We start from the raw sequence: 19,124 nt of genomic DNA on the forward strand, positions 1-19,124 counted from the left end.
AAGCCAAAGAATTTGACATTAAAGGAGAAAAAAATCTGAAATGAAAAATTACGACTTGAGTCTGACATCTTTCTCACCACCCTCACCGCACTGGCCACACACCCCTGAGGTGGTTTCTGTGAACTGGCGGCTCGGATCTCCGGCTATGAAAGAACAGTTTTCCTTTTCCCTTTTGAATCAGGCAAGGGGAGAAAACCCCAGTTTTCTTTGTCCATTTCCGAGTAGCTCTCTTGCCACAAAGTCCCCCAAAATTCTTCAATGAAAATATAAGCCACCAAACAATTCGATTTTTTCATTGAAGAGAAAGTATGTGAAAGTCATAAAGAGAGAAAAACAAGACAGAGAGCGAGACAGGGAAAGAGAGGCGGTTGTGGACGAGCTGGTCACCTCTGGCCGGCGTCCGTCCGCCACCTAAAGTTCAGCAGGGGGCTTCTGAGGATTCGGAAGAGGTCGAGGTGTGATCGTCAGGTAGCTGAGGAAGTCGTGTGGATGCAGTCTTGTTGGTTCTGTTTTCTTTTGGAGAGAAGCAGTAGCAGCGGTGACTCCCATAGTCGGCTCCCAGGGCTGGGTGCGCATCCTGCGGGCCGGGCGGGGCTGGGCAGTTCGATGGCCATCAGGTCCTGGCGGGTCAGCGGGGTGCTGCGTCCAGGGGGCCGGGTGGGCCAGGGGAGCTGGGGCGGGAAGGCCCAGTGGAGCCCGCCTCGCTGGGGCTGGCAGCGGCCGGGGGCAGGCAGGGGCCCAGGCCCGTGGCAGTGTCGGACTGTCCGGGCACGGGCTCGGCCACGGCGGCTGCGGGGCCCTGCAGGCTCTGTCCGCACACATGGTGGTGCTTCTCCCAGTCCTTGTGCTGGCAGAAGGAGCCGCAGTAGCGGGCCGCGTTGCAGCCGCTGCACGTCTCACTGGCCTTGCGCCCGCAATTCCAGCAGCTCTGGAGGTGAGGGGGGACGATCAGGGTGGCCTGGGCTCGCTCCCTGTTTCCCCCGAGCACCCACCCAGCTGCAGACCAGGCACACGCTCCAAACACACCAGCTCAAACCCAGCCAAGGCATCACTGAGCAAGAAGAGAAAAAACTCAACGCTCCCAGGCTCACAGGTGACCCTCTGCAGACATGGCCCCTTGGCTGGGCCACTCTTGGGGGACAGGCTCCCACCACCCCAGCCCACCCCAGACAGGTTCATGGTGTGCCATGGCCCCTTCCAAAGGGGATCTTTCAGGAATCCCTTCTGGCACTGCCAGGGCTTTGATACCAGAATATCATAGCCTGGGCAGAGTAAAGGGGTGGTGAGTGCCCACAGCTGCTGAAGTCCTTTCCCTACCACTGGGCCTCTGCTCCTTTTTTTTTGGAACAAGCAATGACCCCAGCCACCCACATGAGCAGAAGGTGGGCACAGATTCTACCTTCAAAAGGCCAGAGGCAGCAGCATGGGCTGTGGGGTGGGGAAGCCAAGCCGTTCTAGGAGGAAGGACCACGTGCCCAGGTAGCCTCCCGAGCCTCCTCCTGGCCACCCTCTGCAGGTGTGCCCCCAGCTCCCGCCCTCGCTGCTCCCCGCATTCCTGCCAGCTCACTCCCTCCAGGACTTCCCGGATGGACGACCCTGCTTATGGGCTTCCCTGACACCCACCGTCCCCCCCATGCATGTCCATGGCCTGAAGCAGCACAGGCCATCCTCCTGCGTCCCCACTCCCTTGGCCCCTCAGACCGTCAGGTCTGTCTGCTCCAGCTGAGAGTGCAGTGGAAAAGAGATGCACGTGGGCACCACCTGACCGGGAGTCATCTCCTCATTCCCTCTCAGGGCTGGCCCAGTACAGACAGGCCCAGGGGATTTTGGAGAAGTACCCTCCTTGAAGAGAGTCCAGGGGCCCCTGAAACGGGCTGCACCCTCCTCTTCACCTCTCTGCCTTCTGAGCCATTCTCAGACAAAGAGAGAATGTACTTGGTCACCCAGGGTTCCCACCCGCCCCTCTGGACCAGTCCAGCTCCCAGACACACAGGAGCCAGGATGGTGACTCGTGCACCCTTCTGCTTTCAGGGGTCAGAGAGATCGTGGGCTTTGGTATCAGCCAGCCTGGGTTTGAACAACAGTCCTGCCACTTCCTGGGGAGTGACCTGGGGTGAGCCAGACATTCTCTGGAGGCCTCAGTTTCCACATCTGTACAATGGGGACACCCACAGGATCCAGCTCACCAGGCCACGTGGGGTCAAGAGGCCCTGGGGTTGCACAAGGTCATATGGCTGGGAGGTGGTGGACCTGGGGTGGCACCCCGGACTAGGAGCAGGGGTGGGGGGCAACCCTACCTCGCTGGAGTCCTCCTGCTGGTTGACCACAGTGAGGGCGTCCTCGGATGCCTGCCGCCGCGCCTCGGCCAGGGCCCGCTCCATCTTGGCACGCTCTGTGCTGATGAGCTCATGGGCCTTGCGCTCAGCATCAGACACGGCTTTCTGCAGCTCTGACATTGCCTGCCGCTTCACCTCGTTCACCGCCTCCTCTGAAAAGGACACCTCGGGCTGTTTGTCTCGTGCACCAGCCCAGCTGGGTCTCCCCTGCCCACAACCCTGGAGCGGGCAGGCAGGCATGGTTGTGGGGGAATCTCCAAAGCCTGCCCTCTACTGTGTGCAGAGTGCCACGCCCTAGAGGGTGGAGAGTGGGTCAGCAGGCCTGGGAAGGCCCTGCTGGGCCCCTCCAGCATACGGGGAGGGTGGGAGAGTCTGGGGCTCCAGGCCATCCCCACTCACCCGCCTTCCTCCAGATCTCCTCGGGCATGTAGCCAGACAGGGTCCGAGGCATGAAGTCCCGGTGGACATCTGAAACACAGGGGCAACAGCGTCACACACAAGACAGGGCCACGCCTGGTTGGGCCCTGGGGGCAGGGTGTGGGAGTGATCTTGGGGGTCCCTGAGGTACACATGGGGGAAACCCTGTCTCTGCACCTGGTGGAGGGGGGAACAGGGCAATGTCATGAAGGGAGATTGTCGGGAGCAATGGGCCTTGGATTTGATTGGGAGCTGGGCCGAGATGGCCTCTCTCAGGTTCCATGGTCATCAGGCCCCTGGGGGCCTCCCAGTGCCAAGCCCCTGTCCCATTGGAACCAAGAGTTGGGCATCCCTGCAGGTCAGGCAGTGTCTGTGCAGCAGAAGACCCTTCTTTTTCAGGTGTGGCGATTTGGGTGCAATTTCCCTGCAGGGCCATGATCAGTGATGGCCTGGCCCCTGGTTCCCCTGCATTGGCCCCACACGTGCCCCCCAGCTCACCTAGTTGAGCACCCTCTGTGCCCACAGAGCTGCTGAGGGGCCGGGCGGTCTGCCCAGGGCCCTTCTTGCCGTCCTCTGCTGCGTCGCTGCAGCGCCGGATCCAGTGGTTGAGCTCCTCGCGGTCGGCCTCCTGGCAGCGGCGCAGCACGGTCAGTGACCGCCGCGTCTTCTCGGCCATGTCCATGATACAGTTCAGGAGCTGTGGGCACCCACGGTGGGTGAGCCGCACACAGAGGAGGACAGCGGGGACACTGTCCCACACTCCGGCCCGGTCCACCCGACCATGTGACCTGCCCACGGCTCTTGAGGCATTGGCTGGAAAACCACTTTCTGCTGCTGCGAAAGATCCCTGAGCACCTGGACAAGGACTGGGGAGGCACCCAGGGCTCCCACTGGTGGGGAGACTGTCCAGGACCCAGAGCTGGAGTTCTCCTTGCAGCCCTGGAGTCGCAGTCTGCCCTGTGGGGCAGAGGGGTCAGCGCTGCTCTGGGGACCGCCCTTCTCTTGGGCTGCAGGCATAACCTGAAAATGGTGTCAAAGGGGACCAACCCTCATGGCCAAGGGACCTTCCTCAGGGAGACAGTCCATGGCGGCCCAGGGGGGAGTGTTCTGAGGGCTGGACAGGAGTGCAGGGGAAGCAGAGGCGTGGGCACAGGCCTGAGGGAGGGCACGGCGGCCTGTGCCTGCAGCCCCTGCAGGTTGGGCAGAGTGCCTGGAGTGGCTGCGGCACCCCGTGGCCTGAGCCTGGACACTCACGTTATTGAGGTGCTTCCACTCTTCTGCCCACTCGCGCTCCGTGAGCCTGTGGTCAATCACTTCCTCAGGCCGGGATCCGTGCATTGCTGAGGAGGGAGCAGACGCTCAGGCCCCACCCCTGCTAATCAAGCCATGCCCCTGCTCACGCCCCCACCCCAGGCCCCACCCACAGGCTGTGTCTTCCTAGGGAAAGTGAGGAGGTGAGGAAGGGAACCCAGGGCTCTGACCCTCTCTCTGCCCACCGCCCTGGGTGGGGTGGGTCAGGAACAAGCCTCTCCTCTACTCATGCTAGAGAGGAAGAAACTGGTGTCCCCATCCCTCGCTTTGACTACTCCGTCTCCTCCCCCAAATCCAGCCACTCTCTCTGCCCTCTGCTGCCAGAGAAGTGGCTGTGGGCCTCACTTAAGGGGCGTCTCCACTGCTCAGGGTCTCCTTGTGGCTGCCTGGCTTCAACTCACACTTTACTGCTTTTTCTGAGCTAGCTGAACTCCTATGCACCCTCCAAGGCCCAGGTGGCAGGCTCCTTCCTCCTCAGCAGCCTTGGGCTCCCAGATTTCCTTCAGCTCTATATATCTCTGGTTGTTTAGTAATCACAGGTGCTTCCTTGTTTATTCTCAATCACCCAGCAGACTGTCAGTCCACAGGGCAGGGCTGGCAAGGCCTGTTCCCCTCTGTGGGTTGAGCTCCTGGGCTGAGCTCCCGCTTGGTAAGAGGGGTGCATGGCTTAATCTGCTGGGCCTCAAATGAGCAGCTCCAAGTGTGGTCTCCTGGGAAACAGTGGGGCTTGGGAAAGTCAAAAGCCCTGGCACTCATTCCCCATGGGGCCTGGGCCCCTTGTCTTACCTGTGGCCTCAGTTTCCCAGCCTCCCTGCTTCCCTAGTGGGAGAGGAGAGTCCCCGGTGTGGATGGAGGAGGGCTCTGTACTTAGTGCTTTACCCATTCTTCCCTGCTTCATCCTCTGGGGGAGGAGTTCCTGCCGTTATTTCCACTTTACAGATGAGGAGACTGAGGCTAGTTAAGGGGACATGTTGACCAAGGTCAAGCAAGGTCGACTGGCACTGGGGCTGTGCTCTTAGCCACTGGCTGGTACAGCTCCAGGGACTGAAACAATGGGATGCCCCCACCCCATAATCAGAAACAAAACAACCACGAGCTGAGAAATTCATGCCAGAAGGGCAGCATCTGGCGTTCTCACAGCTTCTCCTCTTATACTGCTTGAAATACCAAACACGATCACCCTCACTGTGACCCAGCATGCTCCATGCTTCCTGGGCTGGGGTCTACTTAGGCCTTTCTTGGTCCCCAAACCCAAAATGCCTCCTCAAATTGCAGCTGAGGTGGGAGGTGGTAGCCATAGGCTGCTGTCCACCCACCGCTCTGCCCTGCTGCCCGTGGAGCTGGGGCCTGCGCCAACGCCCCAACCAAAATAGTGGCTGAGATCTGCCTGACAGCTGGCGTTTATTTTTGCGTTAGCAGAAGCGGATGGGAATTAGCACCTGCCTGACCCGGCCGTGGGGAGCCAGACGCTGTCACCTGCTGCCTGGGCCCAGGCCCTGGCAGCTCCTGTAGGGAGGAGGAGGGGAGACGGCCTGATAAGGGGCAAGGCCTCTGCTGACCCTACCTCCGGGCCCCTGGTTGGTGTCCCGGGCCTCTGTCTCAGGGGCAGCCTTTGCAGGCTGCTGTTATTCATCTCTTTGACCAGCACAGAGGAGGCTCAGAAGGCCGGTCGTCGTTGCTAGATGACTTTGGGCATGTCCATTATCCCTCTGGGCCTCAGTCTGCCCATCTGTGATGTGGGCGGGCTAACACATCACACAGGTGTATCAGAACACATTGGGGGTGCCTCCTTCCAGAGCTCAGTAAAGCATACAGTGCCAATCAGACTTCCACCAAGAGCTGTCACCCTGCCACCAGCACAGCTGGGCCCTATGGCACCCACTCTGGACCCAGCCTCTATTAACCCCTCATGCCCCAAGGGCAGGGCTGCTTATAGACCAATCAGCAGAGAGGCTGCAGGTGTGCGGGGGTGGGGGGGCCATGACCTGCCCAGGGGCACACCTAGGGAATCTCAGAGCTCAGAGGACCAGGCAGTCCTGCACCCAGGGGTGTGGCCCCAGTGCCCAGTCTCTCTCATCTCCTTCCTCTGCTCAAGGACCACCCCCTACAGATCTGGTATTTTGGTGTTGATGCCCGTCCCGTTAGAGGGCAGAACTGGCTGTGTGTGACCAGCAGTGCCTTCATGTTCCCTTGGGGCACCCAGGCCTAGGAGGCGAGGCCACAGCTCCTATGACTTGGGGGCCCCCAGGTGCCAGGTGTTTCCTGGCTACCACGCACCCTGAGAGGCTCTAAGTCCCTGAGGACAGGTACCTCTGCAGCCATGGTGCCCCTCCCTCCATGGAGAGGGGTCTTCCCAGGCTTGGGGGATGTTGGGTTGCCCCCCAGGACGGAGTCTCGAAAGATGACTGTCCCTCAGGCTTCAGGGCACAGCGCAGCTGGGGTGGGGCGCAGACCCTTCCTCTGCACCGTATTCTCATGTCCCTCCTTCCAGACAGATGTGTCCAGGCGGCGCCCGCCTGCAGGTACACACAGCCGCCCTGGCCGCCCCTGCCCACACCACTCACCCAGCTGCCGATGGCGTTCCCGCAGCTCCCGGGGGTCAAGGTGGCGGTAGGAGTCCCGGAAGTGGTGGGCCATGGCCATGTCCTCCAGGCGGTAGTGTGGGGGCGGCGGTGGGTGGGGCAGCCCGTTGCTGGGGCTGTAGCGCTGGGCGGGGCTCAGGGTGCACGGCCGTTTGCTGAGGTGGTCTGGGTGCAGTGGGTCCCGGTCTGACCCATTCTCTTTGGTCCTGGTCCAGAGAGCAGGTGGGGACAGTGGTCAAGGGACCACGAGCCACAGACCAAGGGGAGAGAGGGAGGCAGGGGCGTGGACAGAGTGAGCGAGCGGGAGACAGACATGCCCGCTGGAGGCCTGGCTCCCCCTCTCCCCTCCTTCTCAGGGGTGCGGGCTCCTGGGACTTGGGAATCAGGGTGCCTGGGTCTTCTTGGAGAGAGTGGGAAGAGACAACCTTCCCTGGCAGCAGGACACACACCCGCGCTGTGACCCAGCAGTGGGCGTCAGCCCAGGCACTTGGGGACCTCAGGGCATTGGACACTCAGGCACACCTACAGGGAACTCCTGCCAGGCAGACTCTCTCCTGCCTCCTCCCTTGTCCTCCAGGAGTGGGGTGAGGGGCCTCTGAGTCCTCAGGAGGCCTCGCCACGGCCGGACAGCATAGCTTCCCGGTGATCAGCCTGTGTAGTTAAGGCTGAACTTGACCAGCCCAGTGGCTGCGGCCACGGAACACAACATGGTTTCCACCTGCGTTCTCAGCTCTGGCACTGGGCGCCCGCTGAGCCTTGGCAGGAGGGCAGATCTCAGGAGTCAGAAGGGGAGGGCGCTGCCTGTTGCGCCCCTAGGTACCTGTCGGGGGTCCTCCTCTTGCCGTTGTCGTTAACCTCCAGCAGGAGCTCCGAGGAGTCGACAGGGGAAGAGGCGTCAGCATCCAGCAGGGCTTGCTCGTGCTGGGCCAGGTACTGTGCAGGGCTCTGCTTGGCCAGGCGGGCGCAGTGCAGGAGCTCCCGCTGCAGCAGGGGCAGGTTAGCCTGCGGGGAGGGTGGGACCAGCTTGGATTGGCTGCTGGCTGAGGTCAGATCACGAGGGTGCTCAGATGTGAGGCAGGAAGGCCAATGGCCAGCCTTGCTATGTGACTTTGGGCAAGATGCACTACCTCTCTGGGCCTCGAATTCCTCTGCTACAGCTTGGGAATTAAGCCAAGACCATGCCCCCAGGGGATTTTGGTTTTTTTTTTCCCCATCACTAAACTCCCTTCTGCTCTGGCATCAGGAGAAGGTGAGGAGGGCTCCTCCTCAGGACCCACTGCCTGTACCCGTGGAAGCAGGTCTTGGGTGAACCCCTCTCGGAGGAGGGGGTGAGGCTCAGAGCAGAGGGGCGGCCCCCAACTTGACTTGCACCATGGAGGAGCAAGACCCCAGCACGCGTGCCCCAGATGGCTGGCCCCTGCCTTCCCACTCCCTGGGTCCCCAGCCTGGCCTGGAACGAAGGCTCTGTGTGCCCACATCACTGAGCTGACATGTGGTCACCTCCCATGGGGCGGGGGGGTCCGGACACGACCACTTGGCTCCACATTTGTAGGTCAGGGCACCACAGCACAGGAGGGCGTGGTGTGTGTGGGGTGGGTACAGGATTCGAATGCAGATCTGGCCTGTGACAACCGGATGTGACCGCTGTGCCCTCCAACCTCCGCCCTCACCAGGCTCTGGGCCTGCCAGCTGGGCCGCAGAGGGCTCTGTGGTCTTCCCAGAACCACCATTGGGTGAGGGGTGCAGGCTGGATGGGGGCCCAGCGGCAGGCCCCTGGGGACAGCCAGAGTTCTGAGTATTTGTAAATAAATGCAGTTCCTCAACTTTCTCATGGTGTTTCCAAGCTGCCTCGCGGCCCCTCCCACCTCCGCCTCCTCAGCCCCCGCCTGCCATCCACCCGGATGGATCAAGCAGCCGATGCGTTTTTGTGAAGCAGCGCCGGCTGCCAGGCCTGTTTTTCTATTTGGATAGCTGAACAAGGGCCAGCCTGCCATCTGTTGAACACGTTAGGAGCATGAGCTGGGAAAGGAGGTCCCGGGAGATCGGAAGACGCCAAACCTCCTCCCTCCCGCTCCTCTCCCAGCACAGCAGGGCGGGGACAGCTCGGCTGGCGGCTGGCCACCCGCCACCCATGGAAACATCTGGATTTCTGGCCGGCTGGGGCCAGCTGGGAGCGGGGGCCCTGGGCAGAGGGCCGGCCGGGTGGGTGGCATCTCTCGGCTTCTGGAAAGCCCACCACACAGCCATGCACAGTGTCAGGCTCAGGAGAGGATGCAGGGCTCCTGGGGCCCTGGGCTGGGGGAACAGGGACCCCAGGCCGGAAGAAATGGGTAGAGATTGGGGGACCTCATGTCCCTCCAAGACAGCAGCCCGAGTGCTGTCTCCAAGACTCTGCACACCCGGGATGCCTCACCACTGAGATGTGAACCCTGCTCTGCCCCTTGATCAAAGGCTCCATCCTGCGTTCTTCCCAGAGGGGAACTCAGGCCAGAGGACGACGGTGTCAGTGGAGGAGGTGTCTCTCATGTAATGAGGGTTTATGATGTTTCCATCATCTCCACTGCACACAGCCTGCGTGAGTGGGGGCCCCGTGTCAGCCCACCCTGCTATGCTGTGTGACTGTGGGCAGGTCACTTAACTTCTCTGATTCCTGCCTCACCTGCAGCTGGAGCTGCAAGAAGCTGTGGCTCCTCCCATTCCTTGTGTGAGTTAAGTCCAGTCCCACCTGGGGAGGTGGGCAGTCACACCCCAGGGACCTGGGAGGGGACGGGAAATGGGGGTTTCAGTTACCCAAGGGCAGAGCTGGTTGTGAGCCTGGTGGAGTGGATGCAGCTCCTGCCTCTTTCATGGGAGATGGCCTGGGGGGCCACCATGCAGGTGCACCATGGTGGGCCTGGGGGGCCATCAATTCACTGGAAGGCACTGTCTGTGCTGCTTCCAGGTCACAGGCAGGAAAACAGAGCCCCCTCCCACAGCAGGCTGGCACACCATGCAGGTTCCCCGCGGCGCTCTGCATTCTGAAGAGGCCAGTGTCCTACAGTGAATGGGGGCCAGAGGAGGGGCACTCCCCGGGCAGGGCTCTGGCTGGTGCCTTGTCCACAAGACCGGGGAACAGGCCTGATCTGCCCAGAAGCCCCATGTCAGGCAGGAGAATGGACTCTGTCCCTGACAGCACCTTGGTCTAGGGTCCTGGGCAGGGCCATGGACATTCAGTGTGGCCAGCACGTCCCTCACCCCAGTTGCCCGCTACTGGGAGAGCAGTCAGGGCACCAGAGTCCTGACAGCCCCATGGCTGTGCTACAGGCAGAGGGGACACCGAGGCAGGCAGTGCCAGGTTGGGTGTGTCCCTGAGAGGAGGCAGGGGGTGGCCGAGCTCAAGGGGCAGGGGGCTGCGGGCCTGGCTGGGTGAGAGCGGGGATGTGTCGTGTTTTCCCTGCTCCTGGATAAATGTGGGCAGCTGACACGGGGGGCGACATCTGCTGTAAATATCTGATCTGACAGAAGCAGGCGCGCGGTGTCCCCAAAGATGGGGAGCGAGGAGTCAGCAGTAAGTTGAAAGGAGGAGTGGGAAGGGCTCCTGATGAATGCAAACGACTGCCAGATGGGGAAGTCTGGGCCCAGCTCAGTGTGAGCTCAGCAGGGTGTGGGCGGAGGGCAGGAAGGCGAGTGGAGGCAGCGGATGTGGGGGCGTGACGTGGGGTCCCCTCGGAGCAAGGTGCCGGCCGGGGCACACCCTGTACGGGCCGGGGGGTTTGGAGTCAATGGATCCTGGTACTCCTCCACAGGTGGGGGCCTCAGTTTCCCCGCCTGTTAACTGGGCACAGTGGCAGCATCTGTGCGGCCCCCTGAGGGCTCCTGGGGGCTCGGTGGGGGCAGCTGCAGAAGAGTCTTGCAGGGGACACCTGTCTGTGGAACCCCTGAAATCCCCAGATGAATGGAGCACATGTCAAATTCTTTGCCTGATCGCTCCCTGCCACCTTCCCAACAGCCCAAGAATGGCTCCCAAGTTCCAACCACAGACACGGAGGCACTCCATTAGTGGGACTCGCTGGGCTCAGGACCACAGGGGCTAAGTGGCAGGGTCAGGGCTTGAACCTGAGCACATCTGCTCTGCCCTGTCCCCTGGAAGGCAGGCCCCACTGGGGCACAGGGCACATGGAGGGATGAACCCACGGCTGTGAGCATCACTGTGGCCCAGGAAACAAGAGCCCGAGGCGGGGATGTCAGCCACACTCAGGGCAGACGCTTCCCAAGTGCGCTGTGGAACCTGACCTGGTGAGGTAAGACAGCAGAGGCGCCTGTGGTCAAATATGTTTGGGGAGCACCTTGTCTCTACCTACTCTGGGAGATGTGCGGTCACAGGGGAGTGAAGGCCCTGAGAAGTCCTGCAGGGCAGACTTGGGTCTGATGCTGTCCGCACATACACTCCTCCTGGTTTTGTGCAGAAGCTTTGCTTGGTGCTTTGTTCAATGCAGATTCTGACTCGGGGGGTCTGGGTGGGGGCCCGGAAGCATGCATTGCTCACACGCCCTGGTGTAGCTGCCACCAACCCAACATCAACTGCTCCTGTCGAGGCCCTGGTCCACTGTTCATCTTCCCTGATGACCACATCAGGCGGCTTCCCAACTGACACCCAGTCACCCCTCTGTCTGCTCACTTACGAGCCCGTGGTCTGTCCACTGTCCCAACCCCCTCACTCTGTTCCAGGCACAGGATCGCAACACAGCAGGCACACACACACACACACATACACACACACACACACTCATCCCCCACCTCAGGGCCTTTGCAGGCCTACCCTTGCCTCAGGGCCTTTGCAGGCATTCTCCCTGCTGCCTGGAAGGTTCTGCTCCCCGCTCTCCTCCTTCATTGAAATGCCCCCTGCCCACAGCTCCACAGAATCTATGACAGGTCGGCTAGCACACAGCAGGTTCTCAGAACATAGCTGTTGAGAGGCTGAGTGTCCTGGCCACTAACCACAGGACTGGTCCTGGGAGCTGTGTGTCAGAGCCTGGAGTCAGGGGAGGACGGCTCCGGCCCAGCAGCAGGTTTGAAGCAATCAGCCGATGGGTTAGCACCGCTCTCCCAGTGGGTGGGGGATTAGAGTTTTTAGGGTGGGGCTAATCTAAACTGGCAGAGAACAGACTCAAGCCTCCTGGGGCCTCAGGGTGGGGAGGAGGTTTGGTCCCTACCTTCAGGAAAGGGATGACAAATGGCCGCAGTGGGAAGTTGGTGGCCTCCTGGAGCTTGGAGTGGAACTCCTCGATGGTCAGCGTGGAGTTCTGGGGAAGAAGACGCTTGACTTCAACCTGGGGAGGGGAGGGCAGAGGCCGAGGCTGGCCCGGCCTGGGGCCACCGCATCCCCACCTGACTCACCACGAGCCCCAGCACCAGCGTGCGCACGCGCTCCCCAATCTCCGGGGAGATGTCGCTGCCGAACTGCTGCAGGGTGGCCAGGAAGCGCTTGAGCTTGCTGAGCTGCCGGGCCCCGCAGGCTGGGGGCAGCTGCTGCGTGGATAGTGCGGCCGAGCATGAGGTGGCCGGGCCATTGCTGAAGCCGTTGGGCGTGGACGGGGCGCCGCCGATGGCTGTGGGCGAGTGGCTGCTGCCGTTCATCACTGCGGGGGGAGGGGGAGGATGCAGCACAGCGCCATGGGTCCCACAGACACGCTTTACATACAAGCAGACTGCGGCTCCGGTGCAGGGAGGAGCCGAGCGTGGCCGCCCTCCAGCTGCGCCCCCGCTCAGCTGCCCTTGGGCTTTGCTCTGGGCTTCGTAGTCAGGCCCTCCATACCCGGAGACACCCGGGCCCTCCCGCTGCCTGGCACCCATGCATGTCCTGTGAACAGGTGGAGGGGCTTCCCTTCCATTGGGATCTGCTGGCCCATCTTCTCATTCCCCCGAAGGTCAGTGACCCTCACACCTGCCATGAGGGCCCCAGGCTGTGTCCCAGTTCCTACACAGGCCCCACTGCCTGCATGAGGGCCCCAGTGCCAGGCTGGCGGGGCTCAGGGTGGGCCAGGGGAGCCCAGACCCCAGGACAAGCTGGGCTGGATGCTGGCAGGGGCTGCTGCACAGCGGACATGTGTGTCCTTGGGCCCTGCTGTGTGTGGAGGACAGGCCGGTGACCTGAGGGGTCTTAGATGAGCTTGTGCCCGGCCCCAGGAGTGGGTTCCAGGGTGACAGACACTGGGGTGCTGTGAAGTCGTCCTAGGGCAGGACCATAACCTCAGGGGAGCCTGTCCCCAGGGGCAGGGAGTCCTCTCGTGCCTGGCCACCTGCAACCTGCCTCCTGGCCTCAGAGCCTGCACAGAGGTCAGGGGTAGAGGGCTTCCAGGGTCCTTGATGACAGGGGAGGGGGCTCTGGACATGGACACCTCTGGGAGTCCCGTGGCGCAGCCCATTAACTCAGCAGTCACTCACACCTCTGCAATCTGCTCCTTCAAGTTCTCACACTCGGCCTGTGTGTGCTTGCCCACCAGCTCCTCCCTACATGACCCGCCCCCTTACACATGCCCTTCATTCTCCATGCCCTCCCTCCCTTAGCATCTTTGCACGCACACTCATACAACATACCAAATACATATGCACTCATGCTCGTATACATATGGATACACGTACACACAACACACACACGTGCTTGCACACAGGCCTATATGCACCACACACATGCACACACGTACATGCACGTGGACATAGTGCACATCCCACATGCACAAAGATGTATGTATGTTCACACACAGGCAGACAGACACCACAAGCATACACCCCCATACACACTTGCACACATGTACACCTGTGTGTGCACATAGGCATGATGCAGTGCAGCCCCACAGCACACACTCATGCACGCCCACACACATCACACACCTGTGCACACCTGCACAGTGAACACGTGCATGTCAGCACGGTGCACACATGCATGCACCTGCACAGCACACACACATGCACCAACACGGTGCACACACACCAACACAGTACATATGCACCCGCATGGTGCACCCACACATACATGCCCACAGAGTGCACACGTGTGCGTGCCTACACAGCACACGTATATGTGCACACGCATACCTCTCACTCGCTCTGCTGTGGTTCCCAGGCCTGGCCCTGCCCCCATCCCTGTCCCCACCCCTCCCCGGGCCTTGTCTGGCTGGGTCTGTGCAGAGGCCATGTGCTCACACCTCATGGCAGGGATTCTGGGGGTGCTCAGAGCCGCTGCTCTCTCAGGGCTGCATTTCTCTGAGGCTCCACCATCCCCTGGTGATGAGGGAGCAGGAACCCTTTCCTCCACAATTGGAACGTTGCCAGGCTGGGCTCTGGGAAGTGGCCCCTCCAGAACAACCACCTACAATCATTGTTTTGGCCACCTTGGACGGCGGGAGTGTCGGTTTGCCTCTCCAAACCATGCAGCCCTGCCATCCTGCCCTGGCTCTGGGGGTGACCTCTGCGGATTGTCTTGGCCTTGCCAGCCTGGAAGGGCGGGAGCACGTGAGGTGGGACCACACACCTGCCCCTCTGCCCTGGGCCTCGGCTCTCCCAGGGCTTGGATTACTGGAGGGTGTAATAGGTCCCGCTTACCAGCTCCATCCACCCCTGCAGGCCCAGGGGACACAGCTCCTGCTGTCTCCAGACCCCTTGGGCTCTGGAACTGGCCCACCTTGTTAATCCTGAGTCTCCTGTCTGGTTGGCTCTGCCCACATCTCCAGCTTCCATGACCCCTTGCCTGCAGCAACACCTGCAAACACCCTCCTCCCCTCACTGAGCAGCAGGTCAAGGACCACCCCCCTCATCCACAGACGGTGGGCCTCACGGTCCCTGCGCCCTGAATGCAGTGTTTAAGGTTGCCTTTTGCCCCCAGGTGCCCCAGGACCATGCCGCTCCTCAGCGGCAGGCTGACATAGACCTGCCCCTCAAGTGCCCTGGTCAGGACTGGACGTCCCAAACCAGCCCAGATGGGCCGTGGGGGTGAGACTTGGTCCTGGCCCCGGCTTCTTCATCTGCAAATGGCCCTTGGTCTGAGCCAGAGGTGGGGTCTTGGAGCCAGGAGGACAGTTCCTGGGCCCCTCTGTCTCATGCCCCTGCTTGTAGAACACAGGTCATCCTTCTCCCACCAGAAGGGGCTGGAAATGCTTGACCTGACTGCTTTCATGTGCTGGGTGATCGCTCATCCAGAACTGGCCCCCACTTGACAGACGTCTGGGAACCACTGATTGAAGGCCAGGGTCAGCACCAAAACAGACGTGCCCCCTGCATGTCCTGAGGAGGGCCGGCTGCAGGCAGAGGGCCTGCTCTGCCCCTCGGCCCCATCTTCCACTTGGCCCTCGGCGCTGCTGCTCCCTCCCCTGGAGACGCAGTGTGGGTTGAACTCTGTTTGCCCCCGATGGGCTGGGGGACGCTAGGAGCCCTTTCTAGACCCCAAGGTGACACCCTGGCTTGGGGACAACCCTGAGGACAATGTGCCGCATTCCGGGGACCCCTCTTGCCCAAGGAGAGGTAAGCTCCAGACACAGACAAGAAGGGACCGTCCCTCAGCCTCTCCCGGGCGTGTCCCGGCATCCGGGGGCCAGGAGACCCCACAGTTGTGGTACTTTTCTCTGTCGCTGCGGAGCTCCACTGATCCCTTGGTGGACACCAACACACACACACACACACACACACACACACATACACACCCCGACTGGGATTGATGACAGCCACTGGCGGTCACCCAGACAGGCTGGAGGTGGCCTGCTGCATGGGGACCTCACCGCAGCGGGGCCTCCTAGTCAGTCGCAGCAGAGCTGGGCTGTCACCTGGGGTCTGGCCTTCCAGGGGCTTCAAAGACCTGTGGCTGGCCCTGCCACCTGGGCCCCCACCCGGCGGCCCCTGGCCCGGCCTCCCTGTGGCACCCTTACCCGCTGGCCCTTGGTGCCTGGTCCTCCCGCGGCTGGCCTGCCCTCGCTCGCCGAGTTCCCTCCCGGGCTGCCGGGCAGTCTCAGCAGCTTGCTAAAGAGACGCCGAAAATAACCCCCGGCCACAAGTGCTTTCATTCCCACAACAGGTGTGTTACTAAGATAGACCACACGTGTCCCGGCCGAGGTTTTTGGGGGCATGGAGCAGCACCCCCACAGCTCCCCCAGGCCCGGAGCCTGGGCAGGGTGGGGGGGAGCTTAGGATGAGGCATTGAAAACAGCCCCTCCTGCCAGCCCCCCGCCCGGCCTCAGGCACCATCCTCCTGGCCACACAAAGCACCCAGGCCTGGCAGTACCACAGCTCCATGGACGCACCGGGCCCCAGACAAGGCCACACACCTGGGCTTACATCACTGTGCGTGCAGGTTGACACACTCCCAGCATCGCCCCGCAAGAGCCTCCCCTATGGCACCAGCTGCAGCCCAAGCACTGTGATGGGAAAGTCCACTGGTGACCAATACCCGTGGAGCACCCTGCATGTGCCAGGGACTCCCATGACGTGACCAGCAGCACCCTGGGGCTCCACGCCATTGCCTCAGCGCTGGGCCCATGACTCCTTTGCTATAGGTGGGGTTCTGTGCCCAAGGACATAGTGCCTGGAAGGGTAAGAGTGGGGTCCGCCCTGGGAAAGGCTGCAGACTTGCTACTGGCATTCGACCATCCTGCAACTCTGGGACCCACTGATTCGCCCAGTTCTGAGTCAGGGAGACAGGGGCTCAGAGAGGCCATCCACCTGCCCAAGGTCACAGTGTGTGGGCAGCAGGGCTGGGTGTGACTCCGGTCTGTGGGCTGCAGACCCCACTGCTCAGTCCTCCTGGTCTGCCCCTGCGCCCTTGTTCCCTAAGGGAGGCAGGCCTAGCATGGCAGATGAGGGGGCACAGACAGGGCGGTGAGCACTGGGCAAGGACCTCTGGGAGACCAGTGGTTTTTGTTATTTTACTTACAGAGACAGACCATAGACCATTTTAAGCAGCCATGAAAACGGCCATGGGGCAGAGACATCGCAGGCCCGTCCTCTCGATCTGTAAGCAAAATAAGAAAAACACGCTGTGAGGAAGGAGGCTGGGCTCCGGACCCTGCCCGGGGGTGGGGTGTCTGCAGCCAGCCCCTCCCCTGCCTCTCGACAGCGTTTTTGGGGTTGGGCCTCTGTCATCACCTAGGGCCAGTCCACTCCCTTCTCTGGGCCTCGGCTTCCTCGTCTGTGAAATGGGTGGGTCAGGGATCTCTTGGGGCCACTTTTGGTGGGAACTTCTGGGGCTCAACTGGAATTCTGGCTCCTCGTGGGCATGAGAGGACACCCTGGCTCTTAAACATCTGTTTCTGGAAGGTACCTGGTGATCCCACTTGGTACCATCCTCAGGGACCTGGAGCCCAAGCTGAGGGGCTTGGGGTTTCCATCGACAAACAGGCCAATGGTGGTTCCAAAACAAAGGCCAGGTCTGAGCTGCCGTGAAGGGTGAAAGCACCAAACAGGAAGAGAGGTTTGATTTGTCTGAGCTGAGGTCAGTGGACAAAAGCCACAAGGAGAAAAGCCATACCGCCAAAAACAGAGAGTGTGCCCCCTGTCGCAGAGGGTAAGAGCAAGATGGAGTGTTTGCCCCTTAAGGGCCCTCCCAGGTGCAGAATAGCTCCTCTCATCCCTCCCCAGAGTTCTCTTGGCACTCCTGCCACCTTCCTGTGGCCACGCCACAACTTCAACTCCAAAATAAATTTGTGCCCAGGGCAGTCACCGGGCAAGAAAAAACCACAGCCCTCAAACTGTGGCTCCCAGTCAGTCCCTGGTCAGCTTGGCTTGCAAGTTGGTCCGGGGGCAGCAGGGGAGGTTCTTGGCAGGAATCCACGGGGAGTGCAGAGGATCCATCTACTCTGGGCACTACCAGCCAGGTGCACAGATGAGATGAGATGTTAACCTCATGTTAACACCCTGCTTTCAGGGAATTCTAAGGGTTAGGGAGCAAACCTGAGGCCACCCCAGAGGCAGCCTGACACTCAGACAAAAGCTCACAGCGGCCAGAGGGAACTAGGTGTCGGCTTAGAGAAGAAAGACCCGTTCTCTCATAACCTCCATGTTCTGAACAGAGCCAGGACCCCGGCCAGAGGGAATGGACCCCACGCCACACACGGGCCTGCCACCACACATCTGTTCACCAGGCCTGGTGGCATCTGACCCCAGCCCCATCCACAACCTGGAACATCTGGTTCCCAGACCAGTGCCTTCTGGAACACGGGCTCCTGGACTAAGAAGAAAAGCAGGCCATGGAGCCACTCCCACGAGGATCGGAGACCCTGGCTTGGAGCCCTTGGCCAGACCCTCCAAGGGTCCACTGGCCTCTCCCGCTTGGAACCGGACAACAGAGTGGGGGCATCATCATCCCAGGGGGACCTGCTGCTGCCCCATCAGGAAAATTCCTTTTTCCACCTGGGCTGCACGGACACCCTGGGCTGCATGGATGTGGGTGAAACTCAGCCAGGTCGGAGCCTCCCCTCTCTACCAGTGAGGCTGGATGGGGCAGCTGTAGTCAGTGGACAGAGATCAGCCTGCAGTTCAGCCCAAGGTGAGGACTGACTTCCAGAGAAGAGGGAGGGGTGACCGGATGGCCAGAGTCCCCAGGTGAGAACAGTGAGTGAGCAAAGTCCAGTCACCTCTGGCCCCTCCTGTGTGGCCAGTGCAGGCTGGGCACCCAGGGGTGGACGGCAGGGCCCCGTCTTGAGGCAGGAGGCAAGTGTGGGGACACGGGCTCATCCCAGTGTCCATCACGTGTGGGGACCCCGGCTCAGACTGACCCCACTGGGGAGGGGTGCTGGAACTGTTTGTGCCAGACAGCCTTGGGTTCAGCTGGCCGCACCTGGGAGCAGGTGGCATTTTCCTGTTTACCAGCAGAGACCAGCATCCTGCAGCAAGGGACCCAGCTGGACCCCCTCCTCCAGATGGGGGCCACCGCCCAGCCACCGATGGCAGCACCAGCACCATTCACAACCAGGAACAGACGGAGCCAGGCCGGGGCCTGGGCTCTGGGAAGAGACTTGGACCCCGGCTAGCGGGGTGGGGCCTGAGGAACCTGGGGGCGGCCACGGGCCACCAGGCTGAGGAACTGAGGTTCCTGCTCCAGAGAGGGGCTTCATCTGGGTCCAAAGCCTGGGGAAGGGAGCCCGTGTGGGGCTTTCTGACCTCTGAATGTGTGGGTGGGAAGGCATGTGGCTCGCCCAGAAACACTTGGGACACATTGCTGAGCCCCTGGTCTTAGGGACAGGGAACACTGTCCCCCATACAAGCACAAGCTGGGGGTCTCCTTCCCAACTGCTCCGACTCAAAGGCCCAGGGTTTCAGGGGTGGCTGTGGACTCGACAAGCCCACCTATACCTGCTGTGTGCACCAAGATGCTCAACCGTGGCCCAGTGCTAGTGAGGCACCACCTTGGGGTATGGTCTGCCTACCATGTTGCTGGCAGCTAAGGCCCTGCGGACCCAGTTCCCGGCCCACCCACACACCTGGCTCTCCAAGGCCAGAGATGCCTCCAATTGCC

General features: G+C 61.4%; 1 protein-coding gene across 1 annotated transcript in view; it reads right to left on the minus strand.

The window, feature by feature from the left end:
* Positions 1-628: 628 nt before the first annotated feature.
* The window catches only part of CBFA2T3 (CBFA2/RUNX1 partner transcriptional co-repressor 3), a 50,361-nt gene continuing 31,865 nt past the window's right edge, over positions 629-19,124 (minus strand). Inside the window, exons 3-12 of the mRNA XM_068992050.1 lie at positions 16,545-16,622; positions 12,023-12,264; positions 11,839-11,928; positions 7,467-7,648; positions 6,629-6,852; positions 4,008-4,093; positions 3,252-3,450; positions 2,736-2,804; positions 2,298-2,488; positions 629-928 (exon numbers count right to left, since the gene is read on the minus strand). Coding sequence (XP_068848151.1) covers positions 629-928; positions 2,298-2,488; positions 2,736-2,804; positions 3,252-3,450; positions 4,008-4,093; positions 6,629-6,852; positions 7,467-7,648; positions 11,839-11,928; positions 12,023-12,264; positions 16,545-16,622 — 1,661 coding nt within the window. The remainder of the gene's footprint in view (positions 929-2,297; positions 2,489-2,735; positions 2,805-3,251; positions 3,451-4,007; positions 4,094-6,628; positions 6,853-7,466; positions 7,649-11,838; positions 11,929-12,022; positions 12,265-16,544; positions 16,623-19,124) is intronic.

This window comes from Capricornis sumatraensis, chromosome 20, assembly GCF_032405125.1.
Source record: "Capricornis sumatraensis isolate serow.1 chromosome 20, serow.2, whole genome shotgun sequence".
NCBI lineage: Eukaryota > Metazoa > Chordata > Mammalia > Artiodactyla > Bovidae > Capricornis > Capricornis sumatraensis.